Raw genomic sequence first — 20,973 nt, forward strand, 5'->3', positions numbered from 1 at the left:
TAGAGGTGAGCAGGTGACAGGCAGCATCTGGGAGCAGCAATAGCAACAGGCGGCAGAGCGCAATACACTCGCTCCAGCATCTTCCGCTGCCCACTTCCGGTGGGACTCACATTTTGCCTGTCAAGCGCAGTGATTCTAATGTAGAATGTCAGAGCCTCCCTTTGGCGAGGGCAAGGGAGCACTAGGGTCGCCAAGACAGCGTGCCAAGGAAAAATAGGGATATAATGAAGTCTGCATACCACATGTGCAGCCTCAGGACATCTTCTTGCAGGGCGAGCAAGCGGCAACTGGAGGACTAGTTCGGGAGCATGGCCAACCAGCCATCACTACTGGTTCAGTGAACCATCAATGCCCACAACTACCGGTACACCTGAAATGGTCCGAACTGGTAGGATTTCGCTCCTGGTTGAGAATGCACTGAAATGTAGATTACCCATTCACAGTTAAATATCTTAAATTTTATGTCATACTGGCCTATTTTTTTAAATTAAATATGTGGATTCTCTGTAGTTGGAAGGCCTGGTTTTTCTATCCTGGCATTCCTTTACTAATACACTGCTCAAAAAATGGATGCCAAGCATATAGATGGTTATTGAAACCGCTGTCCAAGTGCTGCCTCTATGTTGATTGAGGCAGGCAGGATTCCCTTGAGTACCACTTGTTGGGGGTCAAGGGAAAGGGAGGGTCTTGCCTTCTCTTTCTGCTCAAAATCCCCATGGACAATTGGTGGGCCACTGTGTGACACAGAATGCTGGACTCGATGGGCTTTGGCCTGATTCAGCATGGCTCTTCTTATATTCTTATGTTCTAAAATAAACAGAACACTAAAAGAACACATCCTAGATCTGAATGAATGAAATATTCTCATTGAATACTTTGTTCTGTACAAAGTTGAATGTGCTGGCAACATGTGAAATTGATTGTCAATCAGTGTTGCTTCCTAAGTGGACAGTTTGATTTCACAGAAGTCTAATTTATTTGGAGTTATATTGTGCTGTTTAAATGTTCCCTTTATTTTTTTGAGCAGTATATTTTGTTGTATTGTCTTAAAAAAACAGTTATGTTTTTATGTACCAGACCTTTCCTTGTAATTTAAATATTAGTCGTCTGTTTGCACAATTTTTCCATTAGAAGGGAGGGAGGGAGGGAAAGAAGGAATGGAGGGAGGGAGGGAGAGAGGAAGAAATTCCATTTCAGATTCTTGACATAGTGAACATATTACATAGGTCACATTCTTTTAAATTTATGAGAATATTTGTACTTCAGACATTTTCTAATGGACCTCGGCCCTTATCAACTCTCAGAGAAATGTATCTCAGAGTCTGTGATAAAACAGTGTTCAGGCTTTTGCAGGCTGGCAGAATGATAATGGTTAATATTGCTTTTGAAGAATATGTGTTCTTTGCGCAGTAATAATTTCAGATTGGTCTCTTCAGATACAACCTTTGCAACGTCACATTAACTCAGTTGCAGGATCTTTCCGTGGCATCAGTTCATAAGCTCAGCTTTGAAGTTATAAACTTGTTAAGTGATGAAAACACTAGTGACATTTTGGTGTACTTTTGTTATCACTTCGAAGAATTTGATATTCATTAAAAAGTTAGGATGTTGCTATATTCCAAGCTCATGTTCACAGAATTGTGTCTAAATATTTTGTCTTCTAGGCAACAGAGAATTTGCTGTAGATGATCTTTTGGAATTCAAATCACATCAATGGTTTGGGGCGTCTGTAAGATCTAAAGAAAATAAAATTTTGGTAAGTCTTCATTTTAAGGCTTTTCACATACCACTATCATGACTGCATAACACGAGGCATAAAATACAAGCAATAAAAAGCTTTTTGGAACAGGAATATATGTTTTAAAGGCTAAAACATATGATGAAATAAATGCAAATCTAGCAGCAAAAAACCCCACAGCCCATTACATAAAAAAGAACCACAACAAAATAAACCAGTGTCTAATCTAAAAGTACTACTTAAGGGACTAAATAAATATTCAGAATCACTTTACAATATCCCAAATATAATTTTTGAAAAGGATATGAAAAGTTCTTTCTTACAGGTCACTTATTTGATCAGAGCATAGATGGCTTTAACATGCAGTAGATAAATATAGCTTTGTCAATTAATTAACCAGCATTTTAAATTGGATTCAGGGAAGGATTGGCAGTCATTGGAGGTAGAAAAACTCTTAGTTCACTGAAACCGTAGCAATCATATTTAGGACTTTGAAAACAGAAAATGAAATTTCTGAATCAGTGTTTCTCAGCTTCAGCAGTTTTAAGATTTGGGACTTCAACTCCCAGAATTTTTCAGTCAGTGTGCGTAAAGGGTTGGCTTGGTTTGTGTTGAAATCTTAATTCTGTCAACTGTAATTCAATTATGTGGGCTCAAGAGAAAGTGACACCTCATGGAGATTCTCTCAGGTTCATTGCACATCAGCATAAAATTGATATACAAACTCTTCCCCCTGAATTTTCTTGACTCATTCGAAAACATGCATAAAGCCTCTACTTAACTGAATTGTAAAATAGATCACATTGACTTCTCCTACTTAATAGTTTAGCAATATCAACAAACTCATAGTAGAGCTCGTTGAAAATTTAATGTGGGGGGTTTTTTGGGTGGGGGGGAATCTTCAGCCCAGTTCTTTTGTCATACTTGAAAAGTTCATCCAGCAGGTAAACAATATTCAGTTTTGAATAGACTTATCATCAGTACATTGGTGTTTTTCTTTGTTTTCCTTAGCTGTTTGTTCAGAGACTGCTTAATGCTCATAACCATTCTTTTCCCTTTGTTTTCTCCCATGGCCATTGCCCTTTTTAAAGAGCTTTCTAAATACTTCATCTGCAGGCATGTGCTCCTTTATATCACTGGAGAACTGAACAGAAAGCTCAGAGGGAACCTGTGGGAACTTGTTATCTTCACGATGGGTCTAAAGCTGTTGAATATGCTCCTTGCAGGTCAAGTATGTAGAGAATGTCTTGTTACAATTACTGCGTAAATTCTGTACCATCTTATTGTACCGTCATATTGCATATTGCATATTGCATGAATTGTATGAAGGAATGTTAAAAAACCCATATTTCCCATATTCTTCCTTCATCTCTCTACAGTCATTTGGGGGGATCCTTAACAGGGGAAACAATTGAAAGAAGGCAAATCTATCTTTTAGTCTAGAGTTGGCTTTCATAGAAAACACTATGAAGATTTGAATCTGGAAATGAATGGAAGAGGGTAATTGGAGTATGATGACTTGGATTTGCTTGTTCTGCTCCCTCCCCTTCCCCGCCACAATCTTTATGATTTCACAGACCCGTATCTAACCAGGATGATACCAAAAATGATAAAAACACAGATTGTGGCCTCAAAATGTGAGCTTTATCCTTTCTTTTTTGGGGGTGATTTTTTTTTCCTTCTCCAATCACGCGTACAGAAAAAAATATACCATTAATTTCAAATTATATTTCATACTTGCTCCTAAATTGATCCATTTTTCCAACTGAGCAGGAATAAGCTAATCTGTTAGGAGATTTGGGGAAAAAAATGCGCAAATCCAAATTATATATGAACTGGAGCATTTATGGCACGTTCTGACTAGAATTCAAAAGAACAATTTTGAAGTTGGCTTAACCTCTTTTCCAGCCATTTATCTATTTAAAGCACAATACTAAAAAGAAAGGCCAAGATCAGAAGAGCATACAAATGAAAAAATTGTTAGCATTTATTTTCTGAAGCTCTATAGTCAGAGGATTAACCATATCATACAAAGCTTCTTGGACTCTCTCTTAGCCTTCAAGGGATCTGCAGAGGAATGCCTTTTCCTGTTTTAATGCAATCTGCTTACGTCTGGCCATAACTGCATTGTAAATATAGAAGTAAAGAGTGACATGTCATTTTAGAGCATGCTTATCTTTTATATTTATATTTTGAAACAGACAATATTTTAATCCAATGTTGTTTGTAATAATTCAGAACATACCCTCTCTCAGCAGTAGGTAGTTCAGTATGTCGGTAGATCATATCTGCACAATGTAGGATTGACAAAGCCCTATGAAGTCCTGTCAACTAATGTCCAAAGGATAGTTGTTAACAATTTTGCTTCCAATGCCTGAGTTCAGCCTCAGAAATGTGTCTTTCAAGCAGAACAGAATACATGGTTGACTGTGCTTCTAACAGGTTGCCAACTATGTAGTTTTGTCTGAGCTGTAGGAAGTGCAAGGTAACTTGTCACTGAAAAAATCCATTCTCAAAAGCAGCTGGTGAGGTGATCACCTTGTAACTGGCCTCCCATCAGAGCAAATACTGACTCTCATCATTTTTTTCTCCCCCCCTTAAGAAGTACTTGTGGATTAAAAAAAAATAGGGAGGAGGTAAGAATGAATGAATTATGAGCTATTCACAGTGATGTGGGGAAATAAAATGGAAAAACAAAGAGGTTCCTAGGAAGGTAAGAGTAAGAAGACTTAACACCATTTAATATGAGGCTATCCAGAAAAGCCACAGCCTCTCAGAGATATTTCCTATAAGAACTAAGAAGCACAATGTTATTTTGAAAGAAAGGAAAAGATTAGAGTTAGGTCATTCCCTCTGTTCATCTCCTCTTCTGAAGATGGCATTGGACTAGATTACCTCCAGAACCGCCTGCTACCGTACGAATCCCAGCGACCGATAAGGTCCCACAGAGTTGGCCTTCTCCAGGTCCCGTCGACCAAACAATGTTGTTTGGCGGGCCCCAGGGGAAGAGCCTTCTCTGTGGCGGCCCCAGCCCTCTGGAACCAACTCCCACCGGAGATTAGAACTGCCCCCACCCTCCCTGTCTTTCGTAAACTACTCAAGACTCACTTATACCGCCAGGCATGGGGGAGTTGAGATATTCCTTCCCCCTAGGCCATTACAATTTATGCATGGTATGTTTGTGTGTATGTTTGGTTTTATAATAAGGGTTTTTAGTTGTTTTAGTATTGGATTGTTACATGCTGTTTTTATCATTGTTGTTAGCCGCCCCGAGTCTATGGAGAGGGGCGGCATACAAATCCAGTAAGTAAGTAAGTAAGTAAGTAAGTAAGTAAGTAAGTAAGTAAGTAAGTAATAAATAAATAAAATTTTGAGATTCCATAAGGCAGGGGTATCAAATTGATAGCCCACAGGCTAAATGTGTCATACGCCAGCCACACCCACCTCAGCTCCGTGAAGAGGAGAAATATATCATGTGATGGCAATGTGATATGGCGAATTTGACACCCGGGCCATAAGGGATCCAGATTGCAGAATACTGATTACTTCCTTCATGTTTCCCCCCTTCAAGCTATCCTTCCCAGATGTAAAACCCTTTTTGCCTTATCCTTGCCCTCAAAACAATTCTCATAGACTCTTCAGATTGCACACCAGCTTTCCTTATGTTGCGTAGAAATTTTGTATTACACAACTTTACAATCATTTCCATTGTTCCTTATTGCCATAGCAAGCACTGACGCTGAAGGACAGGGCTTTTGTCAAGGTGGATTCAGCATTGATTTTACCCAGGTATGAAAGTTATTTCTGTGTGTTTCCTTCTATCTCAAACCTCCACAGCTGAGGGCAAAGTATCTGTAAAACCCAAATCTGGGCAGGGAAATTGGCCAGAGGAACTTTATAAGCAACATCTTATTGTTTCAGTCCTTTGACATTTTTTGTACCTGTATTGATATTGCACACATGTGTAAAAGGTGGGGCTTTAATGGCACAGCCATACCTCCATCTTGCCTTTTTAAATGAAATTGTCCTAGCTGAAATTGTTCAACTTGCCGTATGTATGCAGATTCATTATTGTCTCGAATGAGTCCAATCACTGTTGTATCATCTGCAAACTTCAGTAGTTTAACAGATGGATCTATTGAGATGCAGTCATTAGTGTATAGAGAGAAAAGAAGTGGTGAGATGTGATTTTTCCTAGCTTCACCTGCTGCTTCCTGTCTGTTGGGAAGCTTGTGATCCACTTATAAGTGTGTTCAGGTACCGCTAGCTGATTCAGTTTGGTTAAGAGAATGTCTGGTATGTTGGTATTGAATGCTGAACTGAAGTCTACAAAAATGTAGGTTATTGGAGATTCAAGATATTGAAGGATGAAGTGTAGACCATATTAACAGCATCATCTGTTGATCTATTTTCTCGGTATGCAAATTGTAGGGGGTCTAACAGTGGATTCGTGGTGTTTTTCAAGTGGAACATCACTAGCCTTTCAAAGGTTTTCATAACTACATATGTTAGAGCAACTGGTCTGTAGTCATTCAGTTCCTTGATGGAGGGCTTCTTCGGCACTGGGATGATAGTCGAGTGTTTGAAGCAGGAAGGAGCATAGCACAACTCTAGTGATTTGTTGAAGATTTGGGTGAAGATGGGGGCCAATTGGTCAGCACAGACTTTTAAGCAAGAGGGAGTTATCTTGTCTGAGCCTGGTGCTTTTCTAGGCTTCTGTCTGTGAAATAGATCTTTCACTTCCTTTTCTGTGGTCACTAGGAGTTGTAAACCCAATGGCATGAGTTCAGTTGTAGAAGATTTAGCTGTTGTTGGTGTGTCTGGGATGGAGGTTGTGCAGATAAGTGGTTGTGGGTTTTTTTCAAACCTGCAGAAGAACACATTCAGGTCATCTGCCAATTGCTGATCTCCTTCAGCTTGGGAAGGTGGTTTGCTATAACCGGTGATGTTTTTGAGAGTTTTCCACATGCTGGTTCATTTGTTGAGAATTGATTGATATGAATGCACTTAAAAATATGGTGGGAAATAATAAACAAAAATACTAGTATTACACTGGCCAGGGAAGGGACTGTGAAGGGAATTATATGCCGTTAGATACATGTCTAAAAAAGCAAAAAAAACAAAATAAAACCAGACACAGTGGAGCAATGTTTAGTCACTAAATGTTGTAACAAGTTCAGCTCAGTCTGAGTATTTATTTTTATATATTGCAATAAAGAAATCTCTTTTTCTCTCTGTCTTTCCTGTCTAGAGAGACAGAGTTCTACTCGGAGGACCTGGAAGTTTTTATTGGCAAGGTAAAACAAATGATTTGGTGGAATAAATGATAGTTACATAATTTACTCTTGGCCTTATGTAAAACAAAAATGGTTTTGGGTTTTTTTTATTCTGTGAGTTGGAAGTAGCTGGAATAGACATGTTACATGGGAATGCTTAGTCTTTTTCCTATTGACCTTTCTTAGCTGTTTTTCTCCTATGAGTTGTCTGATTCTCATAAGGCTATAAACAGCTTTAGGAAGGAAAAATGCATTAACTTTAGTGGATTCCCTGTTGTAAAGCAGAAATATTTTTTAGGGCACCTGAATATTACAGAAATCCCAATATTAAATTGCCCTGCCAGGTGACAGGCAGAGGCCTAACCATAGAATATGTAAACAGTGATTATATTGTTTACACATTCCTGAAATAGCTCAATTTTCAAATAATAATGACCACTTACATTTAATAAAATTATATTTTTATATATGAAATTATTTACTTCCATTAAATTTATTTATTTATTTATTTATTATTTGGATTTGTATGCCGCCCCTCTCCGAAGACTCGGGGCGGCTAGTCATCTGGTTTTTTGCAATCCAGAGGTTTTTTGGGGTTGGTTTTTTTTTTTTGTCCATAGTTAACTATTTGCGATGCTGCGATTTCGTTGAGGCTTCCCTCGCTGGGAAACCCCACCTCCGGACTTCCATTGCCAGCTGAAGCGCCCGTTTTTGCGCTGGTGGGATTCCCCTGCTGGGGAATTGCAAAATTCGGAGATGGGGTTTCCCATGGAGGGGAGCCTCAGGGGAATCCCACCAGCGTGAAAACACGCACTTCGGCTGGCAAAAGGGGTAAATTTTGGGCTTGCACGCATTAACCACTTTTACATTGATTCCTATGGGAAACATTGTTTCGTCTTACGAACTTTTCACCTTACGAACCTCGTCCTGGAACCAATTAAGTTCGTAAGACAAGGTATCACTGTATAGTTATTCTCTGCTATTTAAAAGAAGATACAATAGCATTGGGCCTCTTCAGACCAAGCATTTATTTTAAAAAGCTTCTTCATTTTGTTAAGTGGTCTAGAACAATAATAAAGTAGTCTTTAAAAATAAGTCTAATAATTTGAACCTTCTATAGACATTTATAGTTACTGACTTACCTCCTTGCAGTTTCAGTGGTACAACATTGCCAGCAGCCCACTTCACAGCAGTTTGACTCCTTGCAGCTAGTTTCACTTTCAGTTCTAGCAGGCTGCATGTCAGGAGGCTGATACTCAATTTCTTTTGCTAATCAGGCTCTGTGCTGCTTGCTGCAAGGAGGTAAATTGCTTGGAGGCAGAGTCCAAAGGGTGGGCATGGCTGGGTGTGACTACATTTGGTGTATAAGATGCTCCCATGTTTTCACCTTGTATTTTGGGATAATACTCCCAAAAATACGGTATATACCACTTCACGGGGTATTACAGCTTATCTAAGCTTTTTACAAACTCAGCATATTGCCGCCGACAATAGGATTAGTTTCCAAGCTGACATTATATAGAATTGCATTTTACGACAAGACAACAAATATCTGCTCAGAACTGTATTATTTCAAGGTATTTCCCTTTTGTTTTTTTCCAGGCCAGCTAATCTCTGACCAAGTGGCTGAGATTGTCTCAAAATACAGCGCTAAAGTCTACACAACCAAATACAATCACCAGTTAGCAACGCGGCCAGCTAGTGCTTCTTTCGATGACAGTTATTTGGGTGGGTACTTGACTCTGAAACAGGAAATATTGTAAATTTGTGATAAAACCAATCTTGATATTCTTATCCTAATACTCAACTGGGATGAAGTTTCCCAATAAGATCAATGAAAAAATAAAATAGAATAGAACAAAACAGAACATAATTTTTTTTTATTGGCCAAGTGTGATTAGACATGCAAGGAATTTGTCTTTGGTGCATATGCTGTCAGTGTACGTAAAAAAAGAGATACATTTGTCAAGAATCACGAGGTACAACACTTAATGATAGTCTGGGTGTTTGTTTTTGATGTTTCCAAAAGAACTGTCCTATATATAGCCGATTCTTTTTTAAAAATGTGACTGGCACATATTTACTGGAGAGTTTTCAGTTTCCCTCTCCAAATAATTACAGTGATCCCTCGATTATCGCGAGGGTTCCGTTCCAAGACCCCTCGCGATAATCGATTTCTCGCGATGTAGCGGTGCGGAAGTAAAAACACCATCTGCGCATGCGCGTCCTGTTTTCCATGGCCGCGCATGCACAGATGGTGGGGCGACGGCAGTTCGGAGGCTGGCAATGGGTTTTTTTCAAGCCGGCCACCCCCCCCCCAGCGTCTCCGGGCTCCTCGCCGCTACCCCCCGCCCGCCCGATTCGCCCCTCCCATCCCTCCCTCCTTAGAACGTGGATTTTTTGCCCTCTCAAGTTGCTAGTTCTGAGTGAGAACACTTCTGTCACTTCTGATTTTCAAGTCCAATTTGAACCTGGATGGTTTGCCCTCTCAAGTTGCTAGTTCTTAGTGAGAACACCTCCCCCACTTCTGATTTTCATGTCCAATTTGAACCTGGATGTTTTGCCCTCTCAAGTTGCTAGTTCTTAGTGAAAACACTTCTGTCACTTCTGATTTTCAAGTCCAATGTGAACCTGGATGTTTTGCCCTCTCAAGTTGCTAGTTCTTAGTGAGAACACTTCTGTCACTTCTGATTTTCATGTCCAATTTGAACCTGGATGGTTTGCCCTCTCAAGTTGCTAGTTCTTAGTGATAACACCTCCCCCACTTCTGATTTTCAAGTCCAATTTGAACCTGGATGGTTTGCCCTCTCAAGTTGCTAGTTCTTAGTGAGAACACCTCCCCCACTTCTGATTTTCAAGTCCAATTTGAACCTGGATGTTTTGCCCTCTCAAGTTGCTAGTTCTTAGTGAGAACACTTCTGATTTTCATGTCCAATTTGAACCTGGATGGTTTGCCCTCTCAAGTTGCTAGTTCTTAGTGAGAACACCTCCCCCACTTCTGATTTTCAAGTCCAATTTGAACCTGGATGTTTTGCCCTCTCAAGTTGCTAGTTCTTAGTGAGAACACCTCCCCCACTTCTGATTTTTATGTCCAATTTGAACCTGGATGGTTTGCCCTCTCAAGTTGCTAGTTCTTAGTGAGAACACCTCCCCCACTTCTGATTTTCATGTCCAATTTGAACCTGGATGTTTTGCCCTCATGTCCTCCTTCCATCCCTCCCTCCTTCCATCCCTTCTCTCCCTCCCTCCTTCTCTCCCTCCCTCCTTCCACCCCTCCTTCCTTCCTTTCGTAAAAAGCACTTAAACAATGACAGAATAAAAACCCCCAGCCCTCACCTGTGTTTGAATTTCATTCACTCAGTCATTCATTCATTCTTCTGTATGCCACTCAGTCCCAACACTTTCAACCCACAAATTACCATTTCCCATTCCCTTAATGTACTGTACTGTACCTCTACCTGTACCTGTACTGTACACATTGAATAACACACTTAGTCATCCTGATAGAAACATTAACAATATTTATTTACATTTTTACATTTTTTTGGGGGGGGTTAGCATAACTAGGATAAATCGGGATCTTCTTCTATCACCATGTCTACAATGGACGCTGCAGGTGATGGTGTGACAGACCTCGTGGTTTTTGTGACAAACATAGTTATGGGCAGTTGTTGGCGATTTTTCTTTTTCTTGGCTAACATGGCTCTGTATGGTGCAATGGTGTTGTCAAGGGAGGCCTTAAAGTGTATAGAGCGAGTCATGTTGGGATCCCAAAGTTCCACCATGCGTTGGAGATGTGCAGCAGTTCTGTTCAGTTCTGCAAGCCGCTCAAGCGTTAGGCCAACATCTTCTTCTTCCTCAGCTTGTTCAGCTTCCGCTTCCTCCTCCTCTTCTTCACTCGCTGACTTGGTCAGCTCCTCCAGATCTTTGTCTGTCAGCGGTAGGCCATGCTCATCAAGCAAACCATTGACTTCCTCTGGTGTCATGTCAACGAAGCCTTCTCCACCCAGTGCCTGTGCCAGCTTCACAGAGTTCTGGACTGCAGCATCTTGAATTTCTTCGGGAGCAAATCCCCTGTAATCATGCACCACTTCTGGCCACAATTTCCTCCAGCAGGCATTCATTGTCTGTGACTTCATATCCATTAAGGCATTCTGAATGTTCTTCAGACAAGATGCAATTGTGTACTGATGCCAGTAGGCCCTCAATGTGAAGTTTTCATCAGCATCCATTGCTTCCACGATGCTTCCAAGAGAATTGCGCGTGTACAGTGCCTTAAATGCGTGGATAACACCTTGATCCATCGGCTGGATAAGCGATGTGGTGTTTGGTGGCAAGAATTCGACTTGTACCCCATCATGTTCATGTGCCAGGTGATCATGGCCGCCAGCATTGTCCATTAGGAGAAGCACTTTGAAATCCAGTCCTTTGCGAGCCAAATACACCTCCACCTGTGGGATGAAGCAGTGATGAAACCAGTCCCGCGTGAGGGGTTTTGTAATCCATGCTTTAGCATTATGCATCCAGTACACTGGCAATGCATTCTTATTTCTGTTCTTGAGGGCTCTTGGATTTTGTGACTTATAAATTAGCCCTGGCTTCAGCAAAAAGCCTGCTGCATTCCCACACATGATCAAAGTCACTCTATCTTTCATGGCCTTAAAGCCAGGGGCTTTGGCTTCATCTTGCATCAAGAAAGTCCGTGAAGGCATCCTCTTCCAGAACAGGCCTGTTTCGTCCATGTTGAACACCTGTTCTGGAAGGTAGCCCCCTTCTGCAATTAGATCTTTAAACGTGCGCTGGACAAAGTTTTCAGTTGCACCTGTATCTGCTGAGGCAGCTTCTCCATGCAATGACACACTCTTCAGGCCATAGCGCCGTTGAAATTTGTCAAACCACCCTTTGCTTGCTGTGAATGTGGCTGGGGCTGAAGAAGCAGAAGATGTTGATGGCTGGGGGTCTTCAGAGTCACCAGCATCTTCATCTACAGAGAATGACAGGAAAGGGAGAGAGAAGTGACTTGAATGAAAGCATACAGTCCTTCCATCCCTCCCTCCTTCCATCCCTCCCTCCTTTCATCCCTCCCTCCTCTCCCTCCCTCCTTCCATCCATCCCTCCCTCCTTCCATCCCTCCTTCCATCCCTCCCTCCTTCCATCCCTCCTTCCTTCCCTCCCTCCTTCCATCCCTCCCTCCTTCCTTCCTTCCTTCCATCCCTCCCTCCCTCCTTCCTTCCCTCCTTCCATCCCTCCCTCCTTCCATCCCTCCCTCCCTCCTCTCCCTCCCTCCTTCCATCCCTCCTTCCCTCCCTCCTTCCATCCCTCCTTCCCTCCCTCCTTCCTTCCTTCCTTCCTTCCATCCCTCCCTCCCTCCTTCCATCCCTCCCTCCCTCCTTCCTTCCTTCCTTCCATCCCTCCCTCCATCCCTCCCTCCCTCCCTCCCTCCCTCCTTAAAAAACACTTAAATGTACAGTAATGACAGAATAAAAAACCCCAGCCCTCACCTGCGTTTCCCTCATCTGCATCACCTCCTTCTGTGTCTTCAAGATGGTTGTACAATTGCTGCGCCTTGGTTCGTATAGTGTTCGTATCCAAAGCAATGCTCTTTTTGCGGCAGTCTTGTACCCACACAGACAAAGCAGCTTCCATCTTCATAAGGCGTTTGTTTCTAGGCGTCACCATTCTTTTTGCAGCCTTGTTGAATGTTATCTGAGAAGTTTGCCTTATCTTCTTTTCGTCTTTCCGAATGTATCGCACAGTCGATTCGTTGATCCCATAATGCCGACCAACATCTACATTAGAACGTCCCGCTTTCAGCATGTCCAAAAGTTCAATTTTCTCCTTGATTGTCAGCATCTTCCTGCTCTTTTTAGCGTCGCCGCCTCCACCCCGCATGCAACGTTTAGGTGCCATCTTCCAAGAAGTCTTCACAAACAGCTCCAAGAAAGAGATCGAAGAAACAGATCCAAGAAAGAGATCGAAGAAACAGATCCAAGTAACAGATCCAAGTAACAGATCCAAGAAACAGATCCAAGTAACAGCTCCGACCAACAGCTCCGACCAACAGCTACGACCAACAGCTCAAAAAGTTCCAAAAGTTTCAAAGCAAAGCACGCTGAGCAAACAACACTGATTGGCCGAGATTTCTGTCCATCAGCATTGACAACGCTGATTGGCTGAAATTTTGCTGTATCACCATTGCCGGGCAAACTTATTACAATGGCAAAGCTGATTGGCCGAGATTTCGGCCAACCAGCAATGGTAGACGTCAGTTTGGTGATGACGCGTGACATCATCGGGCGGGGAAAACCGCGCACGTATTTTTAATTTATTTATTTTTTAAAATTCGCGATATAGCGTTTCGCGAAGATTGAGATGGTATCATTTGCTGAAAAATCGCGATATAGCGTTTCGCGAAGATTGAGATCACGAAACTCGGGGGATCACTGTATTTTTAAAAATGCAGTCTGTACTTAAACTGTATTGGATAGTGAATTCTAATTCTGCGGTTGTGTACAGGTAGTCCTCGATTTACAACAGTTCGTTTAATGACTGTTCCAAGTTGCAACGGCACTGAAAAAAGTGACTTGCGAGTGTCTTCCACAGTTACGACCTTTGCAGTTCCCCCATGGCTATGTGATCAAAATTCAGACACTTGGCAACTGACTCATATTTATGACAGTCGCCATCTCCCGTGGTCATGTGATCCCTTTTCTGTCCTTATGACAAACTAATCAGTGGTGAGGCCATATTCACTTAACAACTGTGTTGCCAACTTAACAACTGCAATGATTCATTTAACAACTGAGAAAAAGAAGATTGTAAAATGGAGCAAATGTCTCTTAATAAATTTCTCACTTAACAACAGAAATTTTAGGCTCAGTTATGGTTGTAAGTCAAGGATTACCTATATTCAGTTTTTTTCCAATTTTGAAAGAGAAATAGCACCCCCTATCAGTAAGAATGATTTCAGCAGCTCCACGAACAGGTTTATTTTAAAATAGATGTCTAAAAATGTTTTTGGGTGCATCTCAGAATAGAGTATTACCATGAATTATTGAATTATTAATATTAATTCTTGAGATCTCATTTTCTCGTTTTCATGCTTGACAGGTTATTCAGTTGCTGTAGGGGATTTCAATGGTGATGGCATAGAAGGTATGTCTTGTTCATATTTGCATAAACTGTCTAGAAACTAATGAATTTTGAATACCAGGCGATTGTGGGGGGGGGATTGAAGAAGTGCAGGAAATAAATAATCCAGATGACCTGTTGAAATCTGTATTAAATTTTGCATGTCTGAGTCTATTTATTTCAGCCACTATATTTTCCCTTGGGGCTGTAAAAGAATAAAGAGCAGAGAAAATTCTTTCTGCTTTCATTGCAGATGTACTAAGAGGAAAATAGAAGATTGCTGTTGACTGTTAGTGTCATTTCAATCTATTGTGCCTCTCAGAAGTATCCTCAGTGGTGAAAAAAATGTAACCTCACAATGTAATCCCCTTTTCTGTGTTTTCATTCCAATCCATGCAAGTACCTGAAGGACAGAATTTGTATTGCAGTGAAAACACATTTTATCACTTTTATCATTCCCCTCCGTCCTTTCCCCATGGATGCACATAATTTTAAGAGCCGTGGTAATGGAGGGGTTAGAATGTAGTACTGTAGGCTAACTCTGCCGACTGTGTGCAGCTTGATTGTAACCAGGTCAAAGACTGACTTAACCTTACATCCTTCCGAGATCAGTAAAATGAAGACCCAGATTGTTGGGGGCAATACGCTGACTCTGTAAACCACTCAGAGAGTGTGATAAAGCACTGTGAAACGATATATAAGTTTAAATGTTATTCTATTACTATTAAGGAAGCACCATTGGTGCTTACCTTTGAAAGCTTCCTGGAGCCCTGCAGGAGAATGATGCCAAAATAAGATAATTTCCCCCATGATGTAATAGCAATAGCACTTAGACTTACAGTACTGTATATACTATTTCATAGTTCTTTACAGTTCCCTTTAAGTGGTTTACAGAGTCAGTATATTGCCCCCGATAATATGTGTCTTCATTTTACCGACCTCGGAAGGATGGAAGGCTGAGTCAACCTTGAGCACTTCGGAATCAAACTCCTGGAATGAGCAGTGACTTACCCTCCAATACTACATTCTGACCACTGTGGCACCACAGCTCTACAATTCTACAGTTCAACTTGGTTTGAGCAAAATGGAACTGAGTCACTCCAAAAAGGTAGTTGTATCCCTGAATGAATTTGAGTGAATTGGACCTGCGGAAATACGCATCCGACCCTCCATCTGTTCCTCCATCTGTGAAATGGGTATCATGGATGAAGTTGACTTGCAGCCTTTTCCCCACTCTTCATACCTCTCTAAAAGACTTCAAACTCCTCTTGCAGACGGGGAACTTTCCAGAAGAAAAAAGAGTAGATCTCAGGAGTGAAAAAGAAATAGGGTACCTATCCAGAAATTACCTATGCTATGCCATTGGCTCAAAACCTCTGAGGAAAAAAAATAAAAGGAAAAAGAAACATTTTAAAAAGGAATCTCTGTGTAAGGAGAATTGGTTATATATCTTGTTCCCACAGTCTTATATGATTCTCCTACTCTTATTACCAATACCTATTGCCAGTATATCATATATTTTGTCTTTATTGTTTTCTATGTTTGCCATTCTATAAGTACTTAGGGGATTTGTTTATTCTAGTTAAAATAGTTCTTTTATACTGTAGCTAATGGATAGAGACTTAGTTTGGTGTAGTGGTTAAAATACCAGCCTAAAAACCAGGAGACCGTGAGTTCTAGCACCATCTTAGGCACAAAGCCAGCTACGTGGTCTTGAGCCGGTCACACTCTCTCAGCCCTAGGAAGGAGACAAACCACTTCCAAAACCTCTGCCAAGAATACTCTAAATTTTGGTCAAACATATTCTGAGAATCAGATATAATTGAACAGATGGAAAAAGCTAATGAATAAACTGAGATAAGTCTTTGTGAAAATAAGATTAATATTATGAACCAGATGGGAAAACTTTTTGAAGTTTTCCCATCTGAGAGAAGGTCCTTTTTCTAGTTATTTTGACTAAGCTGATGGAAGATGCCTTCCCAGTTCAATGTTCTGATTTTACCTAAACAGTTGATGGAAAATTCTTTTTTATGTTTTCAGATTTTGTGTCGGGTGTCCCAAGAGCAGCAAAAACATTGGGCATGGTAAGCAATTTAAATAAGGCACTATTAAATAATTGATTCATTCTTTTTAGCAGCCATTCAAATATGCAATGGTACAGACCTTTATTTATTTATATATATATTTCAGGTATCCATTTACAATGGGGAAACCATGGCATCCATGTATAACTTCACTGGAGAACAGGTAGGGCCTGGTTTCTGTAAGAAAAAAAATATTTTTATATTTATGTTTATCTTTTACCAGGATAGGAATATCAGTGTTATAACACACAAATTTAGTGAGGAAAAAATAAGAAAGAAAAATATTTTAGAAAGAAAATGTGGTCATAAGCCAGCTGTAATAATCAAATTCATACATCATGACTTCTGTGTATTACAATTCTGAGAGAACTTTTTCTAGTTATTTTGGCTAAGCTGATGGAAGATGCCTTCCCAGTTAAATGTTCCCTCTGATTCTAGCAAGTGAAATACCTGATGGAAGAAGAACCGATTCGTAATTAGTCTGAATAGGCCAATAGCAAAAGTAGTTTTTAAAACCTCTTACAGATTTCAAAGTAAATGCCATCTGAGGTAATCTGATTAGATCAGGGGCCCCCAACCTGTGGGCCGTGAGGGATTTGCAACTGGGCCAGAGAAATAGCTGGTGAGCATGTGCCTACACATCCTCACTTGTGCAAGTAGCAGGTTAGTGTGTGCATGCTCAATTTAAGTGAGCAGTAGACGTACATGTGCACTATGCATGTAACTGGATGCATGCTTTATAGCCCCTCAACTGGAACCACCTCCTCTTCCCCCCCACCCCCGGACGGTCGGCAAAGCTGGAAATTTTGTGGAACTCTGGATTAAATTGTTCTTCCTGCAAAAGAGAACCCATTGTCTTCTAAAACTGTCTGTTCCATGGTTGGCAATTTCTTACATCTGAATTTTACCCTAAAGCTTAGCCAAAATCTGCAGATTTCCAATTTTAAGCCATTTGTTCTGATCCTTCTCTTCAGTCTTTTGCTCTTTTAAGAAAGCCATTATGTCTCACAGTCTATTCATCTCCAGGCTTTGGGGTTTTTGAATTCTGGATTATGATGCCCTGGGCAGCTGAGAACAAATGATGCAGGAGGGAGAGAACAGTATATAAATTCAAAGGTGGATCTTTGTCAGTACTTATTCCTATTCTATCTAATCAAAATGATAATAAAGTCAAGATTTTCCGTAGTTGCTACTATAAAGAAAATGACCCATCTAAGTTAAACGTGGAACAAGTAATAAGAATAGTGTCTCAGAAATAAAACTCAGACTTTGAGAATTACATTAAAAGGTCATCCTTTCCATTAGAAATATGATTTTAAATTTTATTTAACTTTTATTTGTAATTCCCAATAAAAATGTTTTATTTTTTAAAAAGCTGCAAAGTTGTTTGTTTTTATTAAAAATTAATTATTGAAACAATACCCTATTTCCTATCTACCTCTAGCCTCTGTTAAATTGTTATCCAAGGAGAGGATGGAATCACAACCATTCATATATCATTTTAGGAGGTCACAACCACCGTTCCCTGTAGGCTGCGCGCATGAGCGCGCGCGCACCCCAAAATACCGCCCCGCGCACCCTTTTCCATGGGCGCGCAGTCCCCATCCACCTGCCAGCCCGTGGGGAGGCAGGGGCGGGGAGGTGCCGGCAGTAGAAGGCGCTGCCCCCGCCCGCCCGATCCGCTCCCTCTCCTCCTCTTCCGCCGAAAGAAATGCGCGGAAGCTGCCTACTTGAGCCTCGTGTTGCTCCACCCCGCTTCGTCCTGCTTGTCATCCTCCGTTGTGTTTTCGGGGGAGAGCGGCAGGAAAGCCCTATGCCGGCAGGAAAGCCGGGTTTGCTTTCCGTGAAAGCAGCGCACCTTTTAAACACGCTGCTTTCCTGTACCTCTTTCCTGGGGAGAGTGGCCTCCTTCCCCCCCCCCCACCCAGGAAAGAGTTGCAAGAAAGCAGCGTGTTTAAAAGGCGTGCTGCTTTCACGGAAAGCAAACCCGGCTTTCCTGCCGGCACAGGGCTTTCCTGCCGCTCTCCTCCGAAAACACAATGGAGGTCCAGGATGATAGGCGAAGCGGGGTGGAGCAACGCGAGGCTCATGCTGGTGGCAGAAGACCTCCGTTGTGTTTTCGGCTGGGGGGGGGACAGGAAGACCTTCCTGGCTTTCCCGGGCAGCTGGCTTGAGCCTTGTGCCAGTCAGCAAAGCCGGAGACGTGGAGAGAAAGGAAAGAGAGGGAGGGAAAGAGGAGAGGACAGAAGGAGGGAGGGAAGGAAGGGAGAGAAAAGTGAATGAGAGGGAGAGAGAAAGGGAGGAAGAGAGGAAGGAAGGGAGAGAGGGAGAAATATAAATATAAAGGGAGAGAGGGAGAAAGAGAGGGAGGGGAAGAGGGGAATATAAATATAAAGGGAGAGAGGGAGAAAGAGAGGGAGGGGAAGAGGGGAAGGAAGGAAAAGAGAGAGACAAAGAGAAAAAAGTGGAAGGAAGAGAGAAGAAAAGAAAGGAAGGGAGAGAGAGAAGATAGGAAGGAAGAAAGAAAGAGTGAGAGAGCAAGAAAGAAAGAGGGAAAGAGGGAGAAACGCAGTGTGTGTGGTGTGCGCGTGTGTGTGTGCCGCCGATGGTCCGGGAGCTGCAGCGTGTGCGTGGAGAGATGAAGGGAAAGAGGGAGAAACTCGGGGAGAAACGCAGCGTGTGTGGGGTGTGTGCGCGTGTGTGTGTGCCGCCAATGGTCCGGGAGCTGCAGCGTGTGCGTGGAGAGATGAAGGGAAAGAGGGAGAAACGCGGGGAGAAACGCAGCATGTGTGGTGTGTGTGTGTGTGTGTGTGTGCCGCCGATGGTCCGGGAGCTGCAGCGTGTGTGTGTGTGTATGGGGGGGGGGGGCGCCGATGCTAAGGCAGTCCGTCCGTGGTGGGGCTGCAGGGCAGGCACAGCAGCACAGGGAGAAAGAGGGAATTGAGATAAAGAGAGAGGGAGAGATGAAGGGAAAGAGGGAGAAAGGAAGGGACAGAAAGATAGAAAGGAAAGAGGGAGAAAGGAAAGAGGGAGGATGAGATAGACAGGAGGGAGAGGGGGGAAATAGGATAGAGAGAGGGAAAAGGAAGGGAGAGAAAGAGGGAGAAAGGCAGGGAGAGAAAGATAGAAAGTCTGGATGTACCAATAGGTATGGTTAATTTATTATATTTGATTTGTTCTAGCACCCACTTAAGCACTGCAAACTACCTAAGATTAGCCTCTTACAACAGCTATTGCAAATTATAAATCTTTCCCTCTAGAAATACCAAGATGTATTTGAGAATGGACAAAGACAAAGATGGAATGGTCATCATCAATGTGAGAGACAGATGTGAGAAACTGTAAAGCGAGCCAGACTTTTTTGACTTATTAAATACATTTATGAATATATTGGATATTGATAATGTTTTTAATCTGAGACTGACAGACTAAACCTAAAGTTCTCAAATACATCTTGGTATTTCTAGAGGGAAAGATTTATAATTTGCAATGGCTGTTGTGAGAGGCTAATCTTAGTTTGGAGTGTTGAATGATTACTGTGTATTTGAAAATAAACTATTAAAAATATAGAATTATGGCTGCAAGAACTCGCTCATGTGTGATAGCGCACACCCACACTTACTTTATTTGTTTATTTATTTATTTATTTATACTTTTATGCCGCCCAGTCCCAAAGGGACTGCCGCTCAGACACTATACTTTTCCGCCCACCCCGAAAAAAAATTAGAGGGAACACTGGTCACAACCCCACAGAGTTGAGAAACCCTGCTTGAAGGCATCCATGTTCACCTTCAGTTCCACTGGAGCAACCTTGCCATTTATAAATGTTCCTTATTCCTATTAAAATTGAAATTCTATGAGTAGTTATATGGGTGGAGAATATCCAGTGAAGTGCTTCCTTTCATATTACTATTAATAAAATAAAAAGGGTAAAATGTGATCCATATGCTTTCTATAACAAGGGAAAACATTCTATTTTCTGTTATGACGGTAAAGTAATAAAAATGCAGAAATAACAAGGAGGGAAAAAAGTTACACTTCTTGCCTTTGAAATATCCATGGCAAGAAAGTTTTTAGCAGGTGTAAAATACCTCTCTAACTCCTAGTTATTTCTGTTTAATGCAGCATTTCTTTTGTTCAACTTTGTTACCCAGATAGCTGCTTATTTTGGATATTCTGTAGCTGCCACAGATATCAATGGAGATCAGTAAGTTAAGCTTTTGTTTCATATTTCTTGAAAAGGAAAAAAAACCTATTTCTGTAAAATCTTGCCTAAGTTAAAAATAAAGTGTTTGAAAGAACAATGGAAATCTGTTAACATGTATATTTAACTCTCTTCCCCTCCCCCTTTTGAGAGTTTCTTCTGTTAAGATTGATTGATGTAGTTCTCTAAACATTTCACAAATAACATATTTAATCACAAATAAGCTTGTCCACAACCCTCAAAATTTCCGCCAGAAATACCATGAAAAAAATGCATCTCTTGCAAATAAGCTGACACTTGAATTTTTAACTGCAGCAATAAGTGAAAAACTGCAAATTGTTACGTTGTCATTTGTAAAAATCACATGATTTTAAGCCCACGATAAATAGATCCTAATTTTTCGGGTTTATTTTGAATCTAACATTTTCAGCTTAGTTACAAGTACATACAGTATATTGTCTTTTTGAATCCTCCCTGGTAGAGCTTCAAATCCATTTAGCAACTGGTGATTGGTGACCATTCATAGTTATGATGCTCTAG

General features: G+C 41.3%; 1 protein-coding gene across 2 annotated transcripts in view; it reads left to right on the forward strand.

Annotated features, from left to right (window-relative positions):
* ITGAV (integrin subunit alpha V) overlaps positions 1 to 20,973 on the forward strand; it is a 79,467-nt gene that overhangs the window by 36,386 nt on the left and 22,108 nt on the right. For both annotated transcript variants that reach the window (XM_070731901.1, XM_070731900.1), the window contains exons 3-11: positions 1,665 to 1,756; positions 2,855 to 2,969; positions 5,466 to 5,527; positions 6,990 to 7,035; positions 8,617 to 8,742; positions 14,125 to 14,169; positions 16,186 to 16,229; positions 16,336 to 16,392; positions 20,384 to 20,436. In XM_070731901.1, coding sequence (XP_070588002.1) covers positions 1,665 to 1,756; positions 2,855 to 2,969; positions 5,466 to 5,527; positions 6,990 to 7,035; positions 8,617 to 8,742; positions 14,125 to 14,169; positions 16,186 to 16,229; positions 16,336 to 16,392; positions 20,384 to 20,436 — 640 coding nt within the window. The remainder of the gene's footprint in view (positions 1 to 1,664; positions 1,757 to 2,854; positions 2,970 to 5,465; positions 5,528 to 6,989; positions 7,036 to 8,616; positions 8,743 to 14,124; positions 14,170 to 16,185; positions 16,230 to 16,335; positions 16,393 to 20,383; positions 20,437 to 20,973) is intronic.

This window comes from Erythrolamprus reginae, chromosome 1 (genome assembly GCF_031021105.1).
Source record: "Erythrolamprus reginae isolate rEryReg1 chromosome 1, rEryReg1.hap1, whole genome shotgun sequence".
NCBI lineage: Eukaryota > Metazoa > Chordata > Lepidosauria > Squamata > Dipsadidae > Erythrolamprus > Erythrolamprus reginae.